At 30.8% G+C, this 23140-nt stretch overlaps 1 protein-coding gene across 2 annotated transcripts in view; it reads right to left on the bottom strand.

Annotated features, from left to right (window-relative positions):
* Nucleotides 1–10987: 10987 nt before the first annotated feature.
* Nucleotides 10988–23140, bottom strand: part of LOC102631094 (GTPase LSG1-1-like) — a 52429-nt gene continuing 40276 nt past the window's right edge. The window contains exons 1-6 of one of the 2 annotated variants that reach the window (XM_006487796.4): nt 14513–14966; nt 14214–14402; nt 14030–14123; nt 13402–13458; nt 12638–12717; nt 10988–12563 (exon numbers count right to left, since the gene is read on the bottom strand). In XM_006487796.4, coding sequence (XP_006487859.1) covers nt 11423–12563; nt 12638–12717; nt 13402–13458; nt 14030–14123; nt 14214–14402; nt 14513–14721 — 1770 coding nt within the window. In that variant the 5' untranslated portion in view covers nt 14722–14966 and the 3' untranslated portion in view covers nt 10988–11422. Of the gene's footprint in view, nt 12564–12637; nt 12718–13401; nt 13459–14029; nt 14124–14213; nt 14403–14512; nt 14967–23140 lie in introns of those variants that run through there. The other variant, XM_052432074.1, reaches the window with a different exon arrangement.

Below are 23140 nucleotides of genomic sequence, written 5' to 3'. Positions count from 1 at the left end.
TTTATAGTCAGTATTGGATTATTATTTGAATAATTTATTCATTTTAGTTTTATTTAATAAGAAAGTAGGCTCATAAAAGTTTTTCTTCCTTGTGCTATCAAAAAGTATTTTTTTAAGTAAGTTATCAAATTATTTTTTGAATTATCCAATAGATCTCTTTTCGACTACCTATTTATGTTTCATGATGATTTCGAAGTTGGTCCTGTATCTCGTCTGACAAATTACACAGTTTATCGTTTTTTTCTGGGTTTACTTTGCAAACTCGTGAATTTGTTGTTTAATTAGAGAATTTGAATGTATTGTAAGACTGGGATCCCAATACCAATATACCAAAACATTAGCCACTGAATTACCTTCTTTATATGTGTGCGTACATAAAATAATACCTTACTAATAAGTCCCTAATGATTCAATAATTAAACATAGAGGCACCATGGTAGAGAAAAAAATTTATACAAAAATGTACATGATACCTTACTAATAAGTCCCTAAAAATTTACACAAACGGAGTCTCTGGCGAAGTTAATTATGTTAATTATAAATTTGTTCTTGGAAACATTATAATTTGTGTCAACCACTCTTTTATTCCATAGCCGAGTGATTGTCATCTCATTGCCTCATCCTTAAGGTCAAGGGTTCAAGTCTTTTCACGTGATTTTGGGAATAAAATTACCTCTAATTTAGAACTTGACCTCTTTATCTTTCTTTGGAGAAGAATTTCAAAGCTTCAAATGGACTATGTGAAGCCAAGTTTCTAAACTTGACTTTAGATAAACAATAGCAAAATTGTACTGAAACATTCATAACAACCAAAAACTTTATTTTAGTAGATAAATAACATCATAAATCTAAATTTATATGGAAATCTATCTTTACACATATAGTAGAATCTCGATAAATTAATAATCTCAATTAAATAATAGTTTTTATCGATCTTGACTTGAGGCCGACATGATAAATTAATAATTCGATAAATATATAAGAGAATAATTTTTTTAAAAAAAATTGTATTTTCTCACAGGACCCACTTACTATATAAATTAATAATTACCTAATTTGAAAACTAAATTCACATTACATGTCATGAGACTTTTATCAAATATTTTTTCACTGTTGATTACTACTTCTTGAAATTGATTTAGAATTGAATATCACCTCTAACTCTTTTTATAATGCAAAATTCTAATTTTATTGTTGTTTTGTAACAACTGCGAGACAAGCTCCATACGTTACCTTTAATATAGAAAAAATAAAAACCCTAAAAAAAATTAATTACTAGCAATGTAAGACAACTAATTACTATTCAAATAAAGCATAATAAATATTAAATCAATGTAAATAATTATGGTAAACGTGTTCATATTTTTCAAAAATATGAAGTGCCTTTAAAAATTAATATTTTTTAATTTATCGATATATTAATATTTAATAAATTAATAAAAATTTTATGGTGTCAATATTATTAATATATTGGGATTTTATTATATATAGAAAGACAAAAGCACACTTTCAGAAAAAAATGAAAATAAAAAGAAAGAGGGGCATTTCACACATAGGAAGCTTTGACAATAAAAGACACACAAGGACTATATATATTAAATATTTATGTACTTTATATATATATATATAGGGAGTCCCTATGTTACATTTAATGTAACATACACAACCCACAAAAACCACATAAATTATGAGACCTACATAATTGTGTGGTTCTTATAAATTGTGTATGTTATGTAATATACCAAAATACATATAGGGATCCCCTAACTTACATGCATGTAAGATACATGCCTCTCACATGAATAGTGTATGGGTCCCACATATACACTATTTATGTGAGAGGCATGTATCTTACATGCATGTAAGATAGAATTTGCCATATATATATATATATACAGGCACGCACCCTTGTATAGAATAGAATGCTTTGACAATAACATTTTTTACGCGCCTACCATTGAGTTGACACGAATCATGCCTCTTCAAATTATTTATTTTTTTCCGAAAACATGCCGAGAATTTAATGAACTAACAATGACACTATGTACTGATGTAGTAATCTAATTTGTTTGTCTATGGGAACCGAACAACACTCGACTCGAGTAGCGCGTGGGAGTGACATTGATCCGGCCTGACAAATACATATGGGGCGGAGCTGGCTTTGGCTCTGGCTTTGGCTCAGATATTATTTTAGATAATTATACATAATATATAATATCTAAGTTTTGATTGTTTTGATATTACTTTTTGATTTAACACAGGATCTATGTGTTTTCATTGTGTGTTTATTCATACAATTTACTTTTTCTGTGTTTTTTTTTAATACAAATAATTTTTTCTACGTGAAAAATATTCTTTTATTCAAGATAATTGTATTTTCTTTTTAAGTGATACTACTTTCATATCTAACTTTGTTATGAATATAGTTTAAATCTCGAGCTTCATTTATTACCTTACCTTATTTATTGAATTATCTACATTTTTCAAGTTTTTAGAATAACGTTTGAAAAACTAGTATAGGATAAGCAATTTCAAAATATTGGTTGACTTAAAAAATTAACCCAAAAAAAATAGATCATTGTATTAATATATATGGGTGTTATATAATATAATAGACCAACTCTTTTCTTTAACTAGCCACATTGTACTTATAAATAAAGTTGAAATACAAAATTTATCTTTAAATTTATCAAGTAGATAACGTAGCACTATAACATGTGACAATATTTTCATGCCACTGATTATGTAGTTATTTAATAAAAATTAAGAGAAATTATCCACCGTCCACCCTTTTTTCTAACTTTTTCAAAAATACACAAATTTTTTTTTTACTGAAATTCACCTAAAGTTATATTTTTTTTCACTTTTCCACTTCCGTTTGGAGACTGTTAAAAAAAATTAACGGAATATTATATAAATAACTTTTTTACCCTCAAATATAAAAGATAAATTATTCACCGACCATCTTTTTTTATTTTTTAAAAAATACACAATTTTTTTTTGCTGAACTACACTTGAAGTTATATTGTTTTGCACATTTCCACCACTGTGTTGTTGTAAAATGACAATTTTACCCTTATGATATCAGCAAAGTTATAACAGTATTATAATGAGAGTGAACCAATGAAAAAAATGTTAATTTCAGGTGGAGTGCTGTAAAAACAATTTGTGTATTTTTAAAAAACCATGAAAAAACTAATGAATGATAGATAATTTTCCAAAAATTAATTGTCATATTTATGTAACCTTTCATGTTATTATTATTACATAACCATGTGATAAATTGGTAATATATTTTTTCGGCGTTATTTATTAGGTCAATTCGATACACGATCTCAGTTTTATAACAACAACCTTATTATTATTTAATGGAGAACAAGGCTTCTATGTTTGGAGCAAATAGAATAATTGACTAGGGCAACCCTACCCAACCAACCAAGATTCTTCCTTGTAATAGTTCAAATGATGAGGTGGAAACTACTAGTTCCTAGACATGGCCACATGGACAAATGATGTTGTAGATGAGACTCTGCATTCTCTCGTTTTACGTAGGACAAGATTATCCATGCCAACGAATTTGAAGGTACTTTAAAAATAAAAATAATTTGAAAGTACTTATTACTCTAAAACATTATTATTTTTGTGGTGAGCTGCAAACTATCATGTCGTGTTTTTAGTTTTAACATAGTTCTTTTTCGAAACGACATCATATGATTGAAAGATTACGATGATACACGCGACAAATAATGAATGGTTAAGGAGTAATGCTCATTTCCATTCACATCAAAGACCTTTGTTTTGTTATTTTACTTTTTTTTTTATGAGCACAAAAGAGATGAAGAAGATAAAAGGTTAATATAGATATAAAACATTCCAAATCGGCACTAATGTAAATGGTAAGAATCTTCATGCAAGAGAATGTTAATAGGCGGGCTATCTAACCAAGTGTAACGATCAAAATAAGTCAAGATTTGCCAAACTATCAACAACTGAGTTTCCTTTTTTAAACAATATTTCCAATAATACAGAATTAAACACTGTGGTACATTATAAATAAGACTATTAAACTAAAGTGTCTAATTTAGAATCTTTGAGTGATAAAATAGGGTGACTACAATAAGACTTTTCTTGGGGCTTTATTGTGCTAGTCTTGTTATACAATGCAGTCTTAGCAAAACGAGTGAGAAGGATTTAGGCGAGGAGATGGTTGAACTAAAGATGAACCCGTTCAAAACCCCCTCCCATCTTATCCGAAAATCCAAGAATTTAACCCTATCCTTAAAATCCATGACTCCATGATCCAAGGGAGAGGGGGAGGTTTAATCCTATCTAAAAAGTCATGATCTCATAATTCAAGGAGAGAATGAAGATGGAACTTTATAAAAAAAAACTCCATGTCCTAATCCATGGGGTAACTTTTGATCTCCATAAAATGCCTAAAAGGGCCAAAGGTTGGGGACTTTTAAAAAACTCCATCCCCTTCTCATTCTCTTGGAGATTTTAGAGGATTTACTTTTTAATCTTATTTTAAGGGAGAGTTTCTAGTTGCATGTACTCGCCAATGTTGAATGTTATTCACCAATTTTTTCTCAGACTTATCTGTGGAGGCAAAGACGGTCTCTCAACATAAACAAATTCAAATACTAGAGTTAGTATTTGGTAGGTAGTCTACATACCAACGCGACTAGATTTTGGGAAATTTACGAAGATAACCATAAAACTTTTGTTATTTTCACAATTAACCCTCTCAACTTTTTTCTATCAACATTAGCCAAACACACGCTTTTCTCCCCAAATTACCCTTCTTTACAAACCAAAAACGAGTCGTGGGTGAATATGGTGACAGGTTGCCTGTCGCACGAAGCTTGGTGCGACAGGTGCCTGTCGTACCAAGCACCTGTCGCACCAAAACAATAAGGAACAAGACTACTCTATTGCAAGTTCCCCATGTATGTTTCAAATACATAAGCTTGATGATTTATTGCGTCATAATACCAAAACAGAAAAATACTGTGAAGTAAAACTAATCTTTACTCTAATAAGAAAGCTTAATCCCATGCAACCGGTCACTGAAAAAGAAAGTGAATTAAGATTATGATTTCATGCGAACGCGTAGAGACAAATTAAAAAGAATAAATGTGTTGTTGGCGGTTCCGTGACAGCACGTTGCTCTTCGGTTGGGTCTTGCCTCCGGCGCTCGTATTAGAGACAAACTCATAAAAAAATAATATAAAATCAGAAACCCACGAGAAATTGAAACATCCGCCCCGCGGGATCGTTTGAGAGAGAGAGAGAATGAGGAAGATGATGTTAGTGTTTGTAGAATCCGTCTCTCTTTCTCTGTCCTTTGATCCTAAATCCTCTCTCTCTCTCTCTCTTCACTTCACATTCACATAAATCCCAAAAAAGAATATCAACCTTTCTGCTATTTTCAGTTCTTGTTTTTTTACTGTAACTTGTCATGGATTATGTGTAATAACTCGTAGTCGCCAATCGGCTTTTATTCTCTTAATTATGCAGACAAGACCGTAACTGATTCTATCTCTGTTCTTTCTCATCTGGGTTCTTCTTCAATGGCCCGGAGTCATCATCATAATGACAAACCCAAGAGGCCTTATCAAGTCTGGAAGGGAAGCAATGTGAGTTTTTTCTTTTCTTTTTTTTCCTACTCTATGTAATCTATTTGTCGTGAATCCAATCCGGTATCTTCCATAAGTTGTTTTTGGTCGTTTTTTGAATGCTTCATCTTTTCTTATTTCTTATTTGACCGGCTATGGCTGGCTTTTCTTATTCCGATGAGTGCTGAAGTTGCCGCCGACGCCACCGACGATGGGAGGTTCTTCGGTTTGGGAGAGATGGGAGAAAGAGAGATTGTTGGGGGAGAGATGAGAGAGAGGGGTATTTTGGTCTCAAAGGCTTTCTTATGGCTAATGTTGATAGAAGTTTGTTTGGGGGGTTAATATAGAAAAAGTCAAAATGTTTATGGTTATTGGTGTAAATTTCCCCTAGATTTTAGTGTCGCCATAGAAGAAATTCAAATCCTAATAAATACATTGATATATTTGTAATACTTTCAAAACCTTTGAATCTTTCATGGATATTTCTCCCTTAAACAAAAGTATGTATCTTCCTTGAGGCAAGCTCGGCTAACCGATATGATGCCAAATTCCCTGCTTAGCTTTTCTTTCGCGCCTACAACCTTATATATATGTGTGCGTGTGTGTGTGTGTGTGTATCACAATTAACTATATATGTATAACATAATTATTTAGATTGCGTTATTGCCAGACTGACTCAAAAAGTTTTGTAGGTATCAAACTAAATATTAGTATTTCCCTTCTAATGAAAAGATTGTTGTGATTCATATTTCTTGTCACCGGTAAGGGAACTTCTAAATGAACGAAATTAGAAAAAAGGGGGTCTAGGCTATAGACTATATATTAATTATTAGTAGTATTGCCATCCCCCAAAAAAAAAAAAAATGATTAGTGGTAGATTATTCCAAGAAAGTGATAGTTGAAGTTGAATATGATTGTTTACTTGGAAGAAAGAAGAAAATTCTAATTAAACTTCTTTCTATAGTATACTTCTGGGATTGGAGAATCGGAATTCAGAATTAAAATGATTGACGATGTTTACTTCGCAAAAATAAAGTAGGAATTGGAATCAGAATCGTGGGGTCCACCACTATTTGGGAATGGGGAATGAGAGATTGATTCCCATGAGAGAGGTGGGAATAAATCTCTCATTCCCTAAAGTTCCCATTTTGCCCCCATTGACTTTCAAATTTTCCTAAAATGCCCCTCCTTTAAATCAAAAATATAAATATCAAAAATAAAAAAGCCAAATATATAATTAATTAATATATTATTATAATTAATTAATTAGTATATTATACTTAATTAGTATATTGATACATTATTAATAAGAAATAATTGTAATTTTTGAATAAATAATCACCATAATTAATATATTATTATTATTATAATTAATTAATTAATATACTATTATAATAATTATTAATATAGTTATTATAATTAATTCATATATTATCATTAATTAATTGAAATAATTATTACTATTAATTAATATAAAAACTATAATTAATAATAATAATAATTAATATAATTATTATAATTGATTCATATATTATTATTAATAATTAGTATATATAATTATTACTATTAATTAATATATTAATACATCATTAGCAATAATATATTAATAATCATAGTTTTTGAATAAATAATCACAATAATTAATATATTATTATTATTAATTAATAAATATACTATCATAATAATCATTAATATAATTAATTCATATATTATTAATTAATTAATATAATTATTACTATTAATTAATATCTAAATACATTATTAACAACTACATATTAATAATTATAGTTTTTGAATAAATATTCACAATAATTAATATATTGTTATAATTAAATAAGTAATATTAATATTACTAATTAATATATTATATAATTATTATAATTAATTAATAATTTTTTTATAATTAATTAGTATATCAATATATTATTGACAATAATTAATAATAATAATAATTTTCGAATAAATAATCACTATAATTAAATATATAAATAATAATTATGACAATAATTCATTAAGTACTTTTTAGTAATTTATTACAATCTAACTCATTCCGATTCCGATTCAAAGACAAAGTAAACACATTTATAGCAATCTAGTTTATTTCAATTTCGATTCCTACAGTTCAAGTAAATAACTTATTTTGATTCTCATTTTCTATTCTCATTTCAACTCATTCTCATTCATATCCATTTCGATTCTAGTTTAATAAATGCAGCATAAATGTTTCCCGATTTAGAAAAGCATACTATAGAAAACTGTTGCTGTTTGAAAATCGTGCTTGCTAAAATTAATGAAAAAAAAAAGGAAATTTCCCTCAAAGTCCATTAACTTAAGTTCGAAGGTCCATCAGAGAAGCCCAAAAATATCCCCATGCATTTACTCATCTACATGAAACCTGTACATGTAAGCTTGGCAATGGGAGGGATTGGGCTCAGGCTATGTCAAGTTCTAGCACGGCCTTATGACTAGAATAAATAGTTAAAAAGTCCGGCTCTTCAAATTAAGGGTTGAGATTGGCCCAATTCTTATCGGTTCAAGGTCAGGCTCAAGCTTGTATGAGCCCGACCATTATTAATTTTTTTTAATAGAATTCTTATTCCTCATTCTTTATTATTGTTTCATTTTTATATTGGTTGTAATCAATTTAGTAAATTATTTTTTATTTAGGTTAATAACAATAAAACATGCAACAACCTAACCAAATTAACTAATTAACCAAATTAACAAGAAGTGAATAAATCAAATACAAAAAAAAAATAATACAATATAGAGATAAATATACTTAAGGTGTAGTTGTAATTACGTTTATGGTGTGTGTGTTTTTGAATAACTTTTATGTGCTATTTTTTTATTTTAAAAATTAATTTAAGAATCAAGAACCGGGTCAGGGCTTTTGGTTGAAACCCGATTCCTTGAACCCTAACTAAATCCTTGACCCTTTAAATTTGGGGTAAAGCCCTAAAAGTTAAGGTCGGATCTACTGAGCCAAAGACTGGGTCGAGCCTTATTGCCATTCCTATACTCAACCTCATTTAAGAGTAGTATCAGAAGCTTTAAATAGTAGCTCACTTAATGGTTACTTGGGCCCTATTTGATATTAGTGATGTCAAAAATATTTGAGTTGTTCATAATCGAGCGATGCGGGCTGGGTTAATATCGAGTAGGAACAAGGCTGGATTAGTGTCGAGCTTTACTTGATAAGTTCAGGTTTGCTCTGAAAACTAAAATTTTATAAAAATATTAAAATAATTACATTTATTTAGCCCAACTATTACATGTATTTGAAATTTTAAATATTTAAAGTCCATATTTTCAAGTCCAATTTCATTAAAATAAAATTAAAAACTTATAAAATTGTGAAATAAATTAAAAAATATAAAACATAAAATCTAATTTTTATAGGCCTAGGTAAACAAGCCTGACATGATGCTCGATTTTTTATGCCCAAGTCGAGTGTTCAAAAAATATTTTGGGTTCAAATTCGAACATTGCGATACCTGGGACCGACTTGGATTTTTGCTATCTCTATTTAATTTTGAGGTACTGTAATTTTTAAGTTATAGTTGTTGTGAAAAAAAAAAAAAGAAGGTTGTAACCATTAAATAGAAGTGAATTTTGTGTAATAAATATGATTTTTAAGCAATAATTTTTACAAAAGCAGTAAATATATTATGGATTTTTTCTTTATAAAAATGATAGATCAAATTAACTTAGATTTGAAGGTATAATAGTTTGTATTTACTAATGATTTTAATGCTGTGACTTTGAAGGTACAACTGTTTAATCTTAATATCAAATAGTACATATTAAATGGTGAATTTAGAAATATTCTAATCCTTCATATCACCGTTTCATACATGTGCCATAATTAAGTGATATAAGGAGAATTGCATTGAGCTGTGAAATAATTAAACAATAATGTTGCTCATTATAATGAAAATTCACCTTTGATTACTTTTTTTTTCTACACTTTTGAAAGCAGCATGACTATCAATGGGCCTTTGGCCCAGTAGGAGAATCCTTACACTTACAATGTTGAGTGCAAGAGTTTGAACCTCATAAAAATATTATGGGGGTTAATTTCAGTCCTCCCACAATTATCAAATAATTAAGTGGAGTCCGTCTATCCCTTACAAAATGTGAGTGGAGTGGACGGATCTCGAATATTAGAGAGGATTTAAAGAATTTGGGCAGCTCTTCAGAGAAGTACATGCCACGAAAAAAGTCAAGTAGTATAATATGTTTGTAAATATTAATTGTAATATCTGATGTAATATCAGTAATAGTCCTGTATAATAGTATTCCAAAAAAAAATACATAGCATGACTCGATGCTATAATTCAGATATTTAGGTCTTATTTAGTATAACAATAAAATATTTGTTAAACACCAACTGTTGCGATTTAAAAATAAAATTACTTTGATCTACTAATTGTATGTCTTTATTATTTTTGTCAAAAGTATTATTTAAAAATTATATTTACTGGACACTATTAATTTTATTTTATAACTAAAACTTTTTTCACGGCAGTTGCAGTCCTCATTAGCAAACAAGATTTAACTATTGTCATCAAATCTATTCCATGGGGGAGAAGGGTTGACCTTGGCATCTACGCATTCCCAACAATCAATGACCACCGTTTCATTAATTTTATTTTGTAAATCCAAGTTCCCAACATCTATTTTCCTATAGGAATGTCAGCTACAGGCTTCATAAATTATGGATTTTTTTGAAATTTAGATATAATGCTTAGTTACATTGTACTCATTTTTTCATAACTTCCATCGTAGGTACATTTATAACATACGGTTAAAATCTAATTACGATGTATTATTATTTAATAACTACCAATTGTGTTTTTATTTAATAACTACCAATTGTATTTTTTAAAAAGTACACGGTTAAAATTTAATTACGATGTATTATTATTTAATAACTACCAATTGTGTTTTTTAAAAAATATACGCTCGGCGCTGAGCCCAAATCTGATTTTCTTACCTTGGTTGTTAATGAAGTTGCACATAAAGAAGATTTTTTTTTTTATTCAGCCTTTAAAGGAGCTTTTACCTTCAAAAGATTATGTTTGGAATGTTTTTTAGCAGGATTTTTCGTCAATAAGAATATCTAGAACCAAGTAGACGGGCCAAGTTTTAACATTTTTAATCATTTGAAAAAAAGTTGCCAAATGCCATTGACTAAAAGCTTCCCAGGACAATGTTTGCTTCAAATTTTAAGATTCTGCAAAATTTCCAATGTTGTGCATGACAAGACAATGATTCTCCCATTCGTCTAAAAATATATTGAAAAAAGTCATTCTTGTCAACTCATGATAACCTTACAATTGGCAATTGGCCTACTCGCAACACACTCATAAAAACTTGATCCATTTTTTTTCTTTTTAAAAATGTCTGTACGAGATCCTGTCACATTGTAATACAACACCTGTAGGATTAAATGTGCGCATATAGATCGAGATTTGATTAAAATAACAACACAATTCTCTACTAATGAAAGACAAGAATTCAATAACTGATACCATAGGTATGGAATTATGCGATCATAATCAGCAACTAGCATACGCATAAACTCATTTACCTCTGAATATGATATTTGCACTCCACCCAATGTCAGTACTTTGGGTGTATGAACATATCCTTCTTTGCCCTTATCCTCTGCTTTCTTCAAGTGGAGTACAAATCTCTGTACCAATATGCCAACAAAATATGCAGTCATACATGGCAAGATGGAGAAGCACGATCAAGCCAGAAGGCATGAGCAATATCAATGCTACTAAATATGGGCCTCATCCAGTCTTTAGAGGACCTGTATTCACTGACTTTTCGAAGACTCTTACTACAGGCATTCCATCACCATCATCATTACTAACCCTCCATGACCGATCCTTTTTCCTCTGAGGCTTCTTGTGTTGTTTATGCGATGCACTGGGCTTCTTAACATTGACCTTTTTTGAAGCAAGCCCATTGGCCAGGTCAAATGAGCTAAGATCGTCCAGCACATGCTCGAGAACAGGTGTTGTTCTATCGCCATGTGCTGGAACTTCTTCCGCATCAGATGCATCGGATTCATGCAATTCCAACAAGCTGGATGCTTGAGTATCTTCCATGCCAACTTCCTCATGAGACATTCCAGGAGGCATCTCAAAATGGGGCAGCTTCCCATCAATAAAATCCTTCAAAATTATGCGAGCTGCTCTAGTTTCATCAGGCAGTCCACTTGAAGCAACATAACCACGAGAAGCACAATAAGCCCTCAAAAGTTCTAATGCCAAAGGTGGCCGAGACTGAGATTCATATGGCTTAGGTTTTGGTAGATTTATCTTGCAGACATTCTCAATGACATGTCTTGGGACTCGATTGGCCACAACTTGGACAGCTTGCCGGTGTTCAGTCATCTGATCAATAGGCAGAACTCCAGAAGCAACCATATCATATCTAGAGCTTGAGAAGGATGGGAATACCAAGCCGGGACAGTCACAGAGGACCAATTTTTCAGAGATTATCAATGTTTGGAAATGCTTGGTTTTTCCGGGGGTAGAGGTGACACCCGTCCGTTTCTGGCCAACCAAAGCATTGATAGTTGAGCTTTTCCCTACATTAGGATACCCCACAAATCCCACAATTACATTCCGAGGTGCTACATTTCCTGCAATATTTTCATCAACAGACTGAACATTTGATTTGCCTGTGCTACTGCAGCCTGATTTCCTTCTCATTTTCACTATCTCTTCTGCCTCATACTGCAAACGGGCCAAAAGCTCTTCTCTGCTATATACTTTTGTTTCAGGGTCATCTATATTTTGTTGGGTATCCTGTGTCCTCCAAGTGTCACTGACTGCTTTACCCTCTAGAGCTGCAGAGGCAGCTTTAGCCGACCAGAACACAAAGAGGATATCATGATCCTTAAAGTACTTTGCCCATCTTTTCCTGCGATGAAAGCCAAGGCAATGTAAGAGGTCACAGAATTGAAGTGTGGCAGACTTGGTAATGTAGACAATCACCTGACAGAAAATGGTAAAAGATCTGCCTTGTTCACCAAAAGCAGTGTTCTCTTATACTCGTCAATTTCTCGTGCATAAGCCTGCATTAGATAATACCCAATGTTGAGTGATGTAACTATATGATAGTGGCAAATAATAAGAAAAATATATGATCACTTTTGAATGGATAATTCCCTCGAATACAAGAATAAAAGATTTAATTTATATTATTTAGTAAAGCATATAAGAGACCAGAATATGCTTTTAAGTCAAATAAGAAAATAAGGAATAAATTATTTCTAAACTAAACATAAATAAGAAAACATAACTCCAAATATAGTCATTAAAAGAGATCCAAAGATTAAGTCCCTTCCATCTTTCCCTAATTCCTTACTTTTTTCATTTTTCCGTTCCCCACAAAGGGGTAGAAAGTAATTTTTTTCATCTGACAATGAATAACCTTCTTCAGCCCGAAATCAGATGCAATAGCTCGTCGAAAATGATTAGTATTGATGTTTTTTTGAAGGTTAACCCAATAATGAGGGGCTAGGGGGAGGGGGTTCAAGAACTGTGTACAAAATTCACAATTCAAATATTACATGTTTTCCAATCAAAATTAAAAAAAAAAAAAGAATGTTACATCTTTTCAAGTGAAGAGACTTAACATTTTAATTCACAGTGCATTTAAACTAATGAAGCCCAAGAGAATTCAAATCTCAAAACAGAGCCTCAAGTTAATATGAGTAAGATGAATATCGTTTATAACAAAAGAAATAACACATTACCTCAAGATCAGGGCAACGGTAGAACAGGGGGTCTCGTGCATCAACAACCATCACAATCTGAAAAAAGGATACACAATGTGACCAGAATATCATGATGTAAATCAGACAAAAGGAGAGATTAATGTGGTGAATACAAGCATAACAACAATAGATGAAATGATACTTTAAGAATACAGACAGGTAACAAACAAACGCAGGTGCCAACTCAAAAACTGCTAAACCCAAAAACTATCCTTACAGATATAGGTTCACTAATGTTGAAGCTCAGCCAGACAATACCACAAGGAAACAGAAATTCTAATTATCCAATACAAATAAAAGGTTCAAAGAGGTAGGTCATCAATTAGACCACAAACAAACATGAGTGCATGAGGCACACAATATCAGATTTAAGCCAGTATTTGTATTTCTGATCTATGTGGTTTGGAAAATAAGGGAATATAAGTTCAAAAATACAGCCCACAATATCAATATCAAATATCTAAAAAAATCTCCAGTGAAATTAAAGAAGCACCGATAGGAATAGAGTTAACAAAGCTTTTTCAAAATCATATATTGACATAACTAAAGATAGCAGTCCAGCAAGAAAAATGTAAACATAACACAATTAACAGACAAAAAGCTTTACCAAGTCACTACGTTCAAGAACCCGCCAAAGCTGTCTCCACATATCCAAATTCTTCTCAAACGGAGTAAGAACAAGCTTCTCATTTTCCTCCAGCCTGAACCAAACACAGCACAACCCCGCATAAACACAAATAAGAATTAAAAATCAATTATAAAAAAAAAGGCCGATTGTAAACAGAGCTAACCTGGCAAGACTCCGCCGCCAAGCTAAAAAAGATTGTCTCTCATTATCATCAAGCTCCTCCACAGACATTGAAGGATTCCACGGCGGCCTACGTGGCACTCTAAGGTTGCCAGCGTGCAACGCCTCCTCCTCCTTCCTCTCCTCCGCCGTCATCATCATCTCTCTGGTACTACTCCTGGACCCCTCATCTCTAAATACCCATTATTATTATTATTATTATTATTATAATAAAAATTAGATTAAACTTTATAATTTCATTTATTGATTAATGAAAAAAAGAAAAGAAAAGGAGGAACTCACAAATTGATGAGGAGGATAGGGACGGGGTAGGCCTCGGCTTCCTCGGCCTGTTGAATGACGGCGTCGATGTCGTTGACGTCGGTGACGGATTCAAGAACCTTCTTGTGTTGCTTCCTGTAGAATTTGCCCTTTTCTTTGGTTTCTTGGATCATGTGATTGTGGTGCTTCACTAGGGCTCTTCCGAGTCCTGTCTTTTCGTTCTTCCCCATTTGGTCGCTTTGATGATGAAACCCTAATCGACGGATGCTATATATGCTGGTGGCTGATAGATACTAAAGGGGATTAAAAGAAAGTGATGATGATGAATGACAATTGCCGGCAATATTATTATAACAAATAACACGGCTGGAACCCTTGGCGGTGGCAAGATAAACGGTTGATGAATGTGTATGCAGCAGCAGCAGCAGCAGCCTTCAAATTTGTTTAAAAATTTTGTTTTTAGGAGTGCCTTGTTTTTATTTCATATTTGGGGCTATTAGTTTTCAAATTGGGTCGTTTTTTCACAGCCCTTAAAATCCCTTGTAAAGCACTGTTTTTTTCACATAAATTATTTAAATAACTAATGTTAAGTTAATTCATTTCTTATTTTGAATAGAATTTCAGCCGGTTTCGTATAATTTTTTAAATAAAAATTTATTTAAATAGACTTTAATTAGTAGAATTTTCACAAAAAAGAAAAAATTAATTATTTGATTATCAATGAAAGCTTTTATTAAAAATTATAAGATTATTCTAACATACAAGCTTTTTTAAAGTTAAATTAGAAAAAGAATGAAATAAGATTATCAAACAAGTTCATTTTAGATATATTGACATTTTAAATAAACTTTTTAATCTCTACTCTCAAAAGTCTAAAATTTAAGATTTTACTAGTAGAGGTAAAATAATTTATTTAATTTTTAAAAACTCTACTATAAAAACAACTAAACAACAAAAAAAATTGAAAAGAGTTTATGGAATTAAATAAGTACTTATAATCATTAGATAACCTATACTAAATAGACACCTTATTTAACCACTTAAATAAGTTATTATTTAACAAATATTTTACCCCTATGCTGTATATATTTTTAAAAAATTATAAGAATTTAATTTATAGAGATAGAAATCATATAAAAAAATGAAAAAAAATTAAAAATTTTAGGATTTTTATGTATTTTATAAATAGAAAAAATACTTTTTTTAAGGGTGAAATTTTATGGAAAGACGTTAATTTTAATATTTAAGTTTGTATTTCATAAATAAAAAAGGATATTTAAAAACAAAAAAACAAAATTTTGAAGAGGTGTTCTAAGCTGGAACTCTTCCAAATTTTGAGGTAAAATATTTTTGGCCCAACAGAGACCAGAAAGACACTTTTTTTTCTGAATTCCAAAAATACCCTCAAATTTTATGTGATGCCTTTGTTGTGTGTTTATGTATGTGGGCAGCACGTGTCATTTGCAAAGGGAAAATGCTTCTAGAATGCGGAGAAGTCTTGGGTGCTACTTTTCCATTCTTTTTAATACATATGCTTCAATGAATTATGATAATATTTATATTCATGTGACAAGACTGAATGGTGAAGAAGCAATACTCTAAGAGCACAAAACACATTTTTTTAGAACCTGTCACGTGAATAGTGAAGGAGCAATACTCTAAGATCACAAAAGACATTTTCCCAGAATAAATGCGCAAAATCGCTATTTAAACAGTAATACTAAATTGATCTTAAAGTTCTATAACATCATTTAGACATTGAAGTCGCTTTTGACATGTTGTTTGTATACTGCATTATATTATATAAAGTAATACAATCAATATCTAGCAACATAATAAAAAGTAGCATTAGGTTGCATTATTAATCCCTTTGCAAGAGGTTTCTGATATGGGATAATCAATTGGTCTTGGACTTATGGGCGTGGATATTCATTTCATGAGTTTGTTACCACTTTAAGGTTAAGATATTGGTATTTTGAAATACCAACCCATATGCTATAGTGTTGTTGAGGAGTTATGGCTGCATCATGGTTCTTTCATGATCTAATTTTATATTGAACAAAAATTTAAGGGGTTATTGGTAGTTAATAAATAAATAAAAAGAGTTAAATCTTATACTCATGTACTACTACCAAATACAAAAATACCTATGACATAGTATTTTTAAAAGTTCAAGTGAGTTCAGATCTAAATATGATCACTTAATTGTATCTTTAAAGTGTTTAGTAAATACTTAATATAGAAACTAAGGTGATTTTATACTATATACAATTGTTTGATTTTTATTATTTTATCAAAATAATCAAAATATCATTAATTAACTTTTTATTCGTACAACAGTAGTACAATTCCAAAAGTAGCCGTAGTTTCCAACATTTCTTGTACTCGGCGTTATTTTTGGGTTGGAACTTCAACCAAAATATCTAAGATTTGTGCTTCATGTTTTTGAATGGAATGCATGGATGGCTGGATGCAATTAATTGGCCTATATAAACATCTATATATAACTTCAAATTTGCACGATCTCAAAGAGAGGACGACCCAGTGGATACTTCAAAATTGAAGTAATTAAAGGATCTATAGAATTGAGGGAGAAGTGAAGACGAAGCAGCTATTGTTTCTTTTATGGTGTGTTTACTTAAGGGTTTAGGGGATGGGAATGAAGAAATGTGAATAATACCCATGTTTACTTGGCAAAATGTAATTTGGTAATGAGAATAAAATATGTGGGTCCCACATAATTTGAAAATAAGGAATGAGAATTCTATTCCCATGGGGAGGTTAGGAATGTGAATGAGAGAATGAGGGAATGAGAATGAAACTATGTTTACTTTTATATCCCTATAATTTTTTTATATTTCTTGAATTACCCTTGTTCAAATCACAATTAATTTATTATTTTAAATGTCATTATTATTATTAAATTTTTATTAACTTTATTATTTTAGTTATTATTAACTATTATTATTAATATTATCATTATTAGCATTTATTATTATTATTATTATTTTAATTAACATCATTTTAATAATAATATTTAGGGAAATTATCATTTGTATACCCTTAGTTTACTCCATTATCAAAAATACTACAATACTTTGAGGGTGTATTAATCGTCCACCATAAGTTGACAAAATGTATCAGCCGACCACCAAACCGTTAGTTGCCGTTTAAATATGATAACGTCAGAAGGGTAATATGGTATTTTCATATGATACAAGTGATAATTTAAGGGTATACAAGTGATAAAAAAAGAATTTAAGGGTATACAAGTGATAATTTTCAAGGGTAAAATCGTCAATTCACTGTAATTCTGTTAACTTTCAAACGACAATTAATAGTTTGGTGGTCGGCTGATACATTTCGTCAACTTAGGGTGAACGATTGATACACCCTCAAAGTGTTGTAGTATTTTTTATAACAGAACAAATATAGAGTATACGAATGATAATTTCCCTAATATTTATACATGTATCTAGTTAATGAAAATTACATTTTTAACACTATGGGTATTTTAGTAAATTGATTCTCATTCCTATTTATTTTGCCAAGTAAACACATCAATGACATTTCAGCGCATTCCCATTTTCATTTATTTTTGTCAAGTAAACATTGAAATCTCATTTTCATTCCTAATTCATATTCCAGTCAATTCTCATTCACATTCTATTTTCATTACACCGCATTCCCATGCCATGAAGTAAACGCACCATTAGCGTTGTACATATGCCGCTGCATATTGCTTCTTCGTAAATATCCACCCATTGATCATACAGCAGGTCACATAAAAGATTATCTATTGCCTTCACGTCGTCTCCATAGCCATAGGCACCTCTTGGGAGTCATCCATAATTATTTCAATATGCATGCATGCATGCACAGAACACTTGGTTTTAATTTGTAAGTGCATGTTGTGATTATGCGCTTATATTATGCTCTTGATCTAGAACTGTACAAGTAGGAGGTTTAATCTTAACCATTGATAAACCACTAAAGATATAATACGTCACAATATAACTCGACATTATACGTAATGGTATCATAGGGAGTAATGATGCTGCTAATACTTTTGCTAATTAAGTGTCTCAAGATTTGTTCGGATGGTTTCGTGTTTCTTATTTATTTTCATGCATTGCATTTCCAATTTATAGTATGTTGATTGCTGACATTTAATAATTTTTAGGTCAATTTGCACTTGCAAAATATAAAAAATTCTACCTTAAATTAAGGTAGCTTCTTGTTTTGAAAGGGGAGGATATAGCCCAAATTTAATTTTTAGTCCATTATCTTTCTCTGAAGTGAAATTTAGGTGGCTAAGTCAAACAAAGATGTATTGGGAAGTGACATGACCTTTAATAATTGTTATGTTTTAATGCTTACTATGAGTATCGCCACATATAATTAGTTAAAAAGCATTTTTTACAATTTTTACACTAATATATTATGTTATGTTTTAGTACTTATTGTGAATGTTGCCTTATTTTATTAAAAAGTCTTGGACGCTTCTAGAGCACTATTCCTTTTCTATTCAATACTTGTTATGTGTATATTTCAACCAATCATTTTAGCATACAAACTTAAGCGTAAGAAAACAAAGTATCCTAATTAGTCCATAAAATCTAAGCATAAACAAAAACTTGCTTACATTAACTCAAACCAATTAAGTCTTCATATTGAAATCAAAAGTACTAAAACTTAGGAGTAGAATTGCTTTGAAGCATAAAGCCTCGCTCATTATTTGAGATTAGTTGGCTGATAGTTGTTTGTCCAATTAATAGAAGAAATCTATCATAAAATAACTTTTCAGATTGGATTAATTTCATTAATAATTGATAAAATTAAATCCACATGAATAATAATAATGGGCTAATGGAATCATAAGGGCTCCAGTAATGCACACTGGCCCATATAACTTCTCACTCATCTCTTGATACATGCTGGAAAAATGATACACCAACAGTGGGCGGTGTGAGAGAAATTAAAGGAAAGTTAAGATATGCTGCATTATAATGCAACAGCTTATTGGGTACTGTATAGAGTATTTGAAATCAAATACCAGAAGGAAATACCAGTCGGTAAGATTTCCAAACGACAGAGTTCGCGGGTTCTTCGCCAATCACTAATGGTTCTAGAATGCATGCATGCAAAGATGTTTACGCAATTACTTATTATTATAATCAGGTCAAAAGCCTTAGAAATAATTTTTTGTGCAGAATTGGCTGGGCCCATATGCCATACAACAAATTACAAGGTAGGCTCTCCTAGCTTGAGAAGACCTTGGGGCATCCCTCCAAGAATTGCAATGCAGGACAGTTCTGGATCATGACCCTCATTGATCACTCATACACCCCGTCCAGGTGAGTGAGTTTTATCATAGCTCGAAGGTCGTTATTTATATGCTGTTTATGGCAATTTTTGTTGGTTTATATTCCATGTAGGACTTTGTTCGAATCCTTGTACTTGACTGCTTTAAACTTTATTAAGTCAAACCAGCAATGATGTCTTCATATTGCAGTGAAAAAAAAAACATTATTTTTTATTGGTATATTCGTCCTTGAGAGCTTCACTTATTTGGATTAGTTGCATGATAGTTATTTGTGCAAAATTAAGTGGAATCTTATAAGAAGTAGAAGCTACTTTTATCTTTCCGTCTCTCTCTGTGCTCATCTTTGCTTCACAGCAAAAGCATCTGTATACTTCAGCGGGGAGGAAGCTTCTACTTCCTCTCCGGTTAACACCCACTTTTCTATCTTAGTACTTTCTTTTAGTTTTAACTTTTGTGTGAAAGTATTCTATTTCCAGTTTCCACCCAAATACATAGACTTTTGGTAGTTTTATTTCCATCATATTATCAATAAAGTTAAGGATTCTAACATTTAAGTCCCGAGTTAAGCCCCAATGCATGCGTCACTTATTTATTGAATGATGAATTTCATATTTTATAAAACTGCTTAATCACCATTGAATGAATGAATATCATGTTAGTATATATGTATCCATAATGTTGATTTTGATGATAACAAACAAGATTAATAATGATTAAGTTTTTAAAAGCTCAAATTATTTTAAATAAATCATTATTTTCATAATATAAATGTTTTATACTTAATGGAAAAATAATTTTATGAAATTGGTTGTTTTCAATTAATGGTCTAAATTGAAAAGTTTTGAAACTCTGAAAATAGACTTATTTGTAAAGTTTTATTATGATTTGGGTCATAGTATAATTATAAAAAGTTTTGGGGCAAAACTATAATTTTAGAAAATAATTTTACTGTAGCAAACGGCTAACCGATAATTTTCCAGAAAGTATGTGCTGCAAAGTATTGTTAAAATGACGACTCTGGAAAATCATGGTGAACCGTTTATGGAAAACGATGAACCGATTATTTCCAGATTGCTAACCTTGAATCGTTTAGTAAGAACGATTAAGCCAATTTTGTTTTTGCAGGATTCTGGAAGTTAACGGCGATCCAATAATTCCAAATGGTTAACCGATAACAGTTAACGGTGATCCTATTTCGTGCAGAAAGTTTGTAACGGCTAGTTTTCAGCTCCAACTATAAATAAACTAATTCAAATTCAAACAAAGGTGGATCACAACATTATCATTGAGCTTATAATCGAGAATACAACATTCATTGAACTTTAAATTCGTTCTTGATTCATTATTCACACATTGAGCATAGATTTGTAATCATATATTTTGTGTGAGAGAAAAACATATTTGTAATCTTTGTTTTGAGTGATTGTAAGTGTTGGGATATACTTAGGTTAAGAAATTGGGGATAATCTCTTGGTGTAAATATTGATTGACATATTTGAAGTCAATTGTAAGTGTTCTTAAATTCTTGAGAGGCTTGGATAGTGAAATCCTCAAGCTGGGTGAGCTTGGAGGCGTGGACGTTGGCAGGAATTGCCGAACCACGTAAAAATCATTGTGTTTGCTCTCTCTTCCCTTACTCCTTTGTTATTGTGCTTTATTGAATTTATTGTTTTTGATTCCATTAAAACATTACATTAAATTGTTGTGTGATTTGCTTAATATAAATTTTAAAATCCCAATTCACCCCTCTCTTAGGTTGCCTAGTTAGTATTTCATATCACATGATCAGTTGATATTCAAATTTAGACTTTCATATTAGGATGCCTAATATTGCTCGCAGAATTGTAAATATGTGGTGATCTTATTTCCATGGAAATCTTGATCTATGATAACATATGAGTTTTTTAAGGGTTAATTTCTGTATTAAAATTTACTCTTTGTGTAGATTTGAAACTTATAAGTTTTAAATATAGAAAGCATGAGATTGGTTTTGGCATCTGTTGGTAGAGCCAATTATCGCCAAAAGTAGCCAAATGTGTATATATTGATTTAAATTAATGAAGTATATATAAAAATAGTTGATAAAATTTAATACAAAACCTAGTTCAGGTAAATGAATTTTATAGTCCACAAAAGTCAAAACCCATTGTCTTTGACTAATGCTACATGGCCTAAAATTTATTTTAAAAAACGTATCCATCGCAAAACTGAAAATTACACAGGTGTTAATCTCCTGTAAACTTTCAAAAAATTAGATTAGAAGAGAATTATGATCCCATATATATTTTCATGACAAATTGACAATGAATTTTCTAACAAGTAATAATTAGTGACAAAAGACTAGCTGTGTAGAGGACCATTATCCCATATATACGGCAACGCCTATGTAACAAACAGCCTGCCATTTTGGATCATTAGATATGCGATTTTTAAATCCAACGAATGGGAACGAAGTTAAGATGAAATAGAGTACAGGTGCAACGGTCCAATGAATATATTAAACAAAAGGCGGGTAACCAGATGAAAGGGTTATGAAAAAATACTTGTTAAATGAATAAATAAATATCATGATTTTAATAAATAAAATTATAAATATCATAATTTTATAAATGATAAATAAAAAATTTTACAAAATTAATATTTCATTTATGAAATCATAACTTAGCTAAGAGTTAATGAAGATATGTTTCATAATGAAATATTTTTCGTATTTATACACAAAAAATAAAATTATGAATGAAATATTTTCATGATAAGTTGTGACCTATGATTTGTTATAATTGATATCTCGTAGTTGTGACTTCTTGTAATTGTTATTCCAGGATTGGAATATTAATTTTAATTAATTATTATTATGATCTATGAAATTAAATTTATGTATTGTTGTATTATGATTGGTTATTGTGAAATTAAATATATAGTCGTGAAATTCTGATAAATTGATAATAAAATGTTAATTGTTCTCTTAATAAAATTATTATTATTAAGCTGATGGGCTTAAAAAAAAACGACGTGCACGTGGGCCTTAATAAAGCTCGTCAGACACGTGAGCTTTTAGGCACGCTGAACATATGAGCTTAAAGGAAAAAAAAAGTTGATGGGCTTTTTTGGGCACGGCATGAGCCCCTAGTACCGTGGCCGTGCCAGACCCTTGTGGGCCATTGCTTAACGTGCTGGCACGACTCGTTGGCCACCCTTGCTTGTGGGATTTAAATTTAAACTCACAAATATTAAAAGAGTACTTTCAATAATATATAAAAATTTAAATTATATAATTCAAACTATAAAGTTATAGCAATAGCTTAAAAATCCACATAAAAATA

The sequence above is a fragment of the Citrus sinensis genome, chromosome 8 (assembly GCF_022201045.2).
Source record: "Citrus sinensis cultivar Valencia sweet orange chromosome 8, DVS_A1.0, whole genome shotgun sequence".
NCBI lineage: Eukaryota > Viridiplantae > Streptophyta > Magnoliopsida > Sapindales > Rutaceae > Citrus > Citrus sinensis.
This window is presented reverse-complemented; position numbering and strand designations above follow the sequence as displayed.